Source organism: Clupea harengus, chromosome 12, assembly GCF_900700415.2.
Source record: "Clupea harengus chromosome 12, Ch_v2.0.2, whole genome shotgun sequence".
NCBI lineage: Eukaryota > Metazoa > Chordata > Actinopteri > Clupeiformes > Clupeidae > Clupea > Clupea harengus.
In genome coordinates, this window is record NC_045163.1 from 17476326 (window position 1) to 17483193 (window position 6868).

General features: G+C 38.9%; 1 protein-coding gene across 1 annotated transcript; it reads left to right on the plus strand.

Annotated features, from left to right (window-relative positions):
• The first annotated feature begins 471 nt into the window (after nucleotides 1-471).
• Nucleotides 472-6704, plus strand: hsdl2 (hydroxysteroid dehydrogenase like 2). The gene is made up of 11 exons (XM_012834136.3): nucleotides 472-641; nucleotides 1717-1880; nucleotides 2392-2490; nucleotides 3837-3951; nucleotides 4495-4598; nucleotides 4694-4792; nucleotides 5085-5279; nucleotides 5484-5555; nucleotides 5805-5951; nucleotides 6158-6286; nucleotides 6483-6704. Exons 1-11 carry the CDS (start codon nucleotides 625-627, stop codon nucleotides 6593-6595), a joined length of 1254 nt encoding a protein of 417 aa, XP_012689590.1. The 5' UTR covers nucleotides 472-624; the 3' UTR covers nucleotides 6596-6704.
• The last annotated feature ends 164 nt before the right edge of the window (nucleotides 6705-6868 follow it).

The following is a 6868-nucleotide window of genomic DNA, read 5'->3' on the forward strand; positions in this document are numbered from 1 at the left end:
AATGGTTTCAGATGTTTAGTCGCATTTGTTTGCATACTATGATCGTAATTGGCCTGCATCATAACTGCTGTCATAGATAGCTACTCGTTTTAAAAATTGATACAGGGACAAGATGATACTTCATTCAAGATAGTCTACCTCATTGTAAAGTAGTCCATGCATTGCATGCTTTTACAGCGGGAAAGGATGTAGCCTACTCTGATAAAAACAAAATATCATTACGATAAAACACGATAATGAGATACATAATTAAAAATAAGTTTTGAGTATTATGTTGAATAACGTTTCTGTTCATGAAAGTATGCCGATTCTGGAAAAATACCTGTCACGCATGTTAGCCTACACAAATAGATTCAATGTAATGACGGGTAGAAATACTGGAAGATTACAGATACAAATTAACCATAAAGAAACAACAATGAGCTTGCGAAACACAATATTGTGGCCGCTGCTTTCATAACCAGCGGCGAGTGTCACTTCTTGGTCCTGGTGGGTCTTTGTAGGCTAAAGGGCAAGGCTGTCGGCTGTTGTGTTGAATACGCTAAAGTTGCTTGCCACCACTGTCATTCATTATATCACAGTCGCTGCCTTGACTAGTCTCACCTCTACTGAAGATCCAACACAATGCTGCAAAATACAGGGTGAGTTAGTATTTTCGAAAGCTAGCAAGCGACTAGCGAATTGTTAAAGTTGTTTGAAGCTAGCAAGCTAATGTTAATTGTTAAATCAGTTGGTTGGCTAGCTAGTTATTGCAGGCCAGCATATCTACAGTCTAGATGTCCTTCATGCCAATTAGCTAGGCAATATGCACTTGCGTAGTGTTAGTCAAAAAGACGTGTAGTTCCTTAAGTAAGCCAACATCATGTCTGTGTTATAAAACTGACAGTTAAGTCATTGCATTCGTTTGAACTTGTATACAAAGTTTAATCCGCAAGGCTATCGAGTTGTATGCTAACCTGTTTAGCTACATTGACAGCTGAAAAGAGTTCTATCGGAGTTCGTTAGCTAGGGAGTTCTCAACTTTGACAGATAATATTGACAACGCGTAAACGTATTGTGTTGTAGGTTAGATATGGTGTGAGTACTTAACCAATTTAAGAGTATAAATAAGGAGCTACAATTTAACTAACTTCTGTCATTGGTTTTGAATTCAGCAAACATTGGACTAGTTGTTTAGCTAGCTAGCTAGCTAATACGGTTAATATGGTATCTAATTACAGTGTAGCTTTGCTTCTTGCTTAACTATTAAGTGATAGAGCATTGATACCACTTGTAACCATGGGTCAAGTAATGCGACTGGACATTAAATAAACATAGCTCTAACGTGATTAAGGCAAGCGACTATTGACCTTTCACCCAGATGTTCAACCTCTTTGAGGTCAAATTTGCATTGTTCCTATTGTACAATGTATTACACGTTAATTTTACAGTTAAATATGAAGCAGTAACCTAGTGTCAGATTAATCGAAACCTAGCTAATAAAGCGTTCAAGTGACGTCCATTTCTGAAGTTGGAACAAAGAAGTTGTCCTGAGATGTTGGTACTCCATTATAACTTGAATATATGTAATCCTTTAATGACTTACTGATACTAAGTAGTTTTAGTAGTTAAGTTTTTTTCAGAAGGTTTTATGCACACCTAATCTGCAAAAGTTTCTGTGTAATACAATTTCCAATGAAGAGCAGAGACTGAGCAGTACAGTTGTTTTGCTTTCAGAAAGTTGGCTGGTTGCACCTTGTTCATCACAGGGGCAAGCAGAGGCATCGGGAAAGCGATTGCCCTTAAAGCTGCCAAGGATGGTGCCAATGTTGTCATCGCTGCCAAAACTGCACAGGCCCACCCAAAACTCCCAGGGACCATCTACACAGCCGCTGAAGAAAGTATGTCCTCCAGTGTCAGAACAATGACCTTGAATATTACAAAAGATGAAGGCTTTGTTGAAGTTTTGGTTTTCATTGAGTATTATGTTATTCATATGAGTTGTATTAAATAAAAAAAAGATCGTGCTTTTTCAAAGAAATTGGGGGGAGAGGAATCAAGATGTACAGTTTTATATAGACAGTTTAACAAAAGTAAAATTTCAAAAGCTTGTCTTATAATATAGCTTTTTTGATAAGACAGTTTGGCCTGGTCTTTTTTGTTGGACTAACAACCCATACTTATCTGCCTTGTAAGTTTTGTACAGTTGTAGTGGTGCAGTGGTTATCGTTTTGACTGTGGTTGACTGGCGTTTGATTCCCGATCGCTGCAGGTTTTCTGCTAAATACCCGACCTTTACCTTTGTAGAAGTTGTTAATTAAGAGAACCTCTGGGGAAGATGTAGTTATCATTAATTATGTTGATGCCCCAAATTGGCTGGTGGAAGTAATGTTTATTTATTTTTTCTTATAGTTGAGGCAATTGGAGGGAAAGCCTTGCCCTGTATCGTAGACGTACGAGATGAAAATCAGATTAATGATGCAGTGGCAAAAGCTGTGGAGAAGTTTGGAGGTGAGTCACATAATACTATGTCATATTTCACACACTATCATCACTAGTGTAACCTACTTGATATTGGGTGGTCAATAGGGGTATAAATCTCTCATGACAAAGACGATCCGATTCGTATCTCGATACATGGGCATGATACGATACAAGAAAAGATGCATGTTGATAAAAAACGATTCAGTTCAATTCGATGTGATTCGATGCAGTTCAATAATTGGAAACACTGAGTTGTGAGGAAACAATGGACCTCATTCTCGAAACATTTTCTTACTTGTCTTATTAAATATCTTCTTACCAACCTCGAAAGACTTCAGAAAAGATCTCAGCTGGATTCATGAACGCCTGGAAATGTGTTCCTAATTGAACGCGCTTTCTCATGCACCTGAACTTGCATACAGAAACGCCCCGCCAGCTCCTTATAAGGGCATGCTATTGCAACGTGTGCAGTGCGCACACTCCACAGGCAACGCGAAAGCAACTTCAGAGACTGATCAAAATAATTTCAAAGCAAGCACCGGTAAACCCAGACCTAATTTCACCAGGGCAGAGGTGGAGGTACTGTTACAGAATGTAGATATGTCCATTCTATTCCACTATGGCTATATCCACGTGATTGAGTTTAGTGGTTATTTATTTATTCACTGCCATTTCCAGTGTTCATGCTTTTATTTATGTTAGGACATCACGATGAATCATGACTATAAATGTTAAACATAATTGTTAATGATACAAATATTCTCCTATTGATTATTATTATAATTATTTAAATCCGAGGATGTCTATAGAATCACGCAATCAACAACGATGTATCTTCCTTGGCTGAAGTAGCTAGCATAGCATTGGCCATTGAAATGAATAGCGTAACTAGCATAGCATTGGCTGTTGAAATGAATGGGAGTTGTAATCTGTCATTCTCTCAAGGTCTTGGCGTTATTTGTGAGAATACAGCCTGATTGGTTTATGCTATGCGGGCTTTGGCCAATGACAGGCTGTCATTGTTCTGACTGAGATCAAATGCAACAGGTCAGCCAGTGTTTTGTGTAGCAAAGACAAACGCTTGTGAAACGCTTGTGAACCGGTTCATACATTTTAAATCGGGGCAAAGACCGGTTTATGCCATTTTAATACCGATACGGGACTTCACGCATCGATGTAGTCGTATCTTACACGCTAAAAACGGATATCGATACGTATCGTTTTGTTTTTTACACCCCTAGTGGTCAACTTTACAAGACTATCACAAAACTTGTGAAGGTTATCAACACAACACACCAAACACCAAAACCCATATAAACATGTCTTCCTGTCCACACTGATGGTTTCCCCCCTTCTGTTGTGGATTTTTACAGGAATTGACATTCTTGTGAACAACGCCAGTGCAATCAACCTGACCGGTACTTTGGAGACCTCCATGAAGAAAGTGGACCTTATGATGGGTGTTAACCTTAGAGGAACCTACCTCACGTAAGCATTACAGAGCAGGATGATGAGATATTAGAAATGTTTAATTCTTCAGATTCGGTAACCTAAAAAGCAGAATACAAATTTGAAAACAAAGTGTACCCACGGTCCAAGCTACTCTCACATTATTTTTACAGCATTGTTTCTGTAAGGTTGTAGTTTGATGTATTGTCCAGTAGATGTCATCACCGCATCCTGAAACAATAATCATGCTTTCCAAATATAGAACTGTACTACTATTTCATCCCTTAATTACTTTTTTACTACATACACACACAAACACACACACATGCTCTTGTACAAGCATAGTAATATTCATTACTATACTCATTGCCCTTGAGCTAGGTGGTGGAGGTGAACAAGGCCAGAGCTCTAGGGGTGCTGTGTAAGAGTGGTGCCCTTCACAGTGGTCTATGGCCTTATTTCACTGCTCCATTTTCAGTTCCCTTTTGTAAATGTCGGTAGTTGTTCTAAAAAAAGGAGTAAGAAGGCTCCTGCTCACAGACAAAAGCATTTTTATGTTTGTTTTTCTTTTCCCTCTATCAGGTCAAAACTGTGTATCCCACACCTTCTGAAGAGTAAAAATCCTCACATCCTAAATCTCAGTCCTCCACTAAACCTTAACCCCATCTGGTTCAAAAACCACACTGGTAGGACTGAAGTAGTTTATTAAACCAAAATAATGCATTTGACCGTTTACATGCGTGTAAGTAATTATGTGTCCGTCTTGTTGCACACAATTTAGCATACACAATGGCCAAATATGGAATGTCCATGTGTGTGCTTGGAATGGCGGAAGAATTCAGAGGATCCATTGCCGTTAATGCCTTATGGCCTAAGACAGGTACGTTGATCATTAGTTAATGAGCATTTTCAGCATTGCTGGTTTTTTTTTAGAGTGCCATAGCTTACTCTCACATTATGTGAGAATGTTTCATTCTTGAAAATAGACCCATATTATATAGACACATATATACATACATTCACACATATGATGTGGGTGTTACTTCTATGCAAAAAAACATGCAATGCATTTCAGAAAACATTCCATTTATCTGATATTGTTATCTTGCACTGATCTTATAGTCATTTTAAATGTGGTATTTAATTCTGAATGTCCCTATGCTCTTTTCCAGCCATCCAGACTGCAGCTATGGACATGCTGGGAGGCTCAGAAATAGGGAACCAGTGCAGGAAGGTGGAGATCATGGCTGATGCAGCCTACGAAATTTTCAACCAGCCCACCAGCTTCACGGGGAACTTTGTCATCGACGAGGACATTCTGAAGAAGGCGGGGATCAAGGACTTTGAAACATATGCAGTTGTGCCAGGTTAGTGTGTAAGACTTCCATCTTCACAATCTCATGCAGTACTGTATAGTTATCAAACTGAACTTACTGTTCATTACAGCATATAATACTTCTAAGATCATAGTGTGAGAACAGACTGCAGTTATGGACTTGAATGGCCTGTGATACAGAACACCCCGGCTCTGTAAAGGAGGGCGTGTCATAACCATTTTATGTTTTTACCAGGTCATCCTCTGCTGCCTGACTTCTTCCTGGATGAAGAGCCTGAGAATCTGGTGAAGCACATGGAGGATCATGGTTAGAAATAATGGATAATCCGTACTGCCACTCTTGTTTTGTTTCACATGCAAAGGAGGAAGTAACCAAGGCATTGTATGGCCCTGGGCCACATTCTACTTAATATGTTGGGTCATTTACATTTGATGATTTTTGACCAGGTTAATGTGTGGCGCAGAACCTTTTAGAGGTGGAGGACTGTGCAAAGTGCTAGACTCTTTGACATGTAAAAATGGAGATGTACTCACAGAATCAAAACTGCATGTGTAGGTGCTACTCCTGCTTTCAAGACTGGGAGTGCCAGTGGAGATGCTGTAGTCGGTAGTCCTATTGCAGACACCTTCAAGGCCATCAAGGGAATCATCAGTCCAGATGTGGTCAAGAGCACTAAAGGAGTATACAAATTTGACCTTTCAGGTATTTTTTAAGTTCAGCATACATGCTCTGTGTGTGTGGGTGTGTTGTCTTTACATCCTGCTCAATATACAGTTAAGACAAGTTGTATTCTCCTCAATGTATTTGTCACGGTGTCACTGAAAGTTGAGTGTTTAGACCTGTGGAATGATTTTAGCATGTCCATTAGGGATGGACAGCATTGAATGGCATTCTGTATTGGTTTTCAGGGGAGCATCCTGGAATTTGGTACATTGACCTGAAGAGCGATGTAGGAAGTGCAGGTAGCGGGGAGCCGCCAGTCAAAGCAGATGTCGTTATGAGCATGGACAGTGCAGACTTCATCAAGATGTTTACAGGTGAGGCAGAGAAAAATGTTGTTTAACTTCTACCAGCATCAATTTAAGAGGAACAATCAAAACATGTTTAACCTGTCGACTACCCAAGCTGCTGAGGTTGTTGATATATATTTTTTAATAGGTTGCGAAGTGTTGGAAAAATACATGGCATGTGTTAATAAAATAGGTTTACCAGTTACATTCTCTACCTCAACAGGAAAAATGAAACCAACAATGGCCTTCATGTCAGGAAAACTGAAGATCAAGGGGGATATGACTCTCGCCCTTAAAATGGAGAAAATGATGGGCTTGATGAAACCCAGACTGTAAATACAATGAAATGCCTTAACGGATTTGCACGTCTCTCTCTCAATGTGTGTTGACAAATTGTTCCGTTTTTTTTTCTAATAAACATACTGCTAAGATGCTGCTAATTTAATATGTTTGGGAGTTTATATTCAAAATCAAGAAGTGTCAATATTAGTTATTGTGCATGGAAGTAAAATGCACTCCTTTGTAATTTGTAAATATAATGGTATTATTATTTAGTGTTTTTACAAATACATCTGTTATCTGTGAATTCATTGAAATCAAAAATATGTT

Excerpts from the sequence above, each read along its gene's own strand:
- hsdl2 (XM_012834136.3), top strand. Across the intron at positions 5,280-5,483 it reads AACATATGCAGTTGTGCCAG|GTCATCCTCTGCTGCCTGAC; the intron begins GTTAGTGTGTAA and ends TGTTTTTACCAG. Across the intron at positions 6,287-6,482 it reads CTTCATCAAGATGTTTACAG|GAAAAATGAAACCAACAATG; the intron begins GTGAGGCAGAGA and ends CTACCTCAACAG.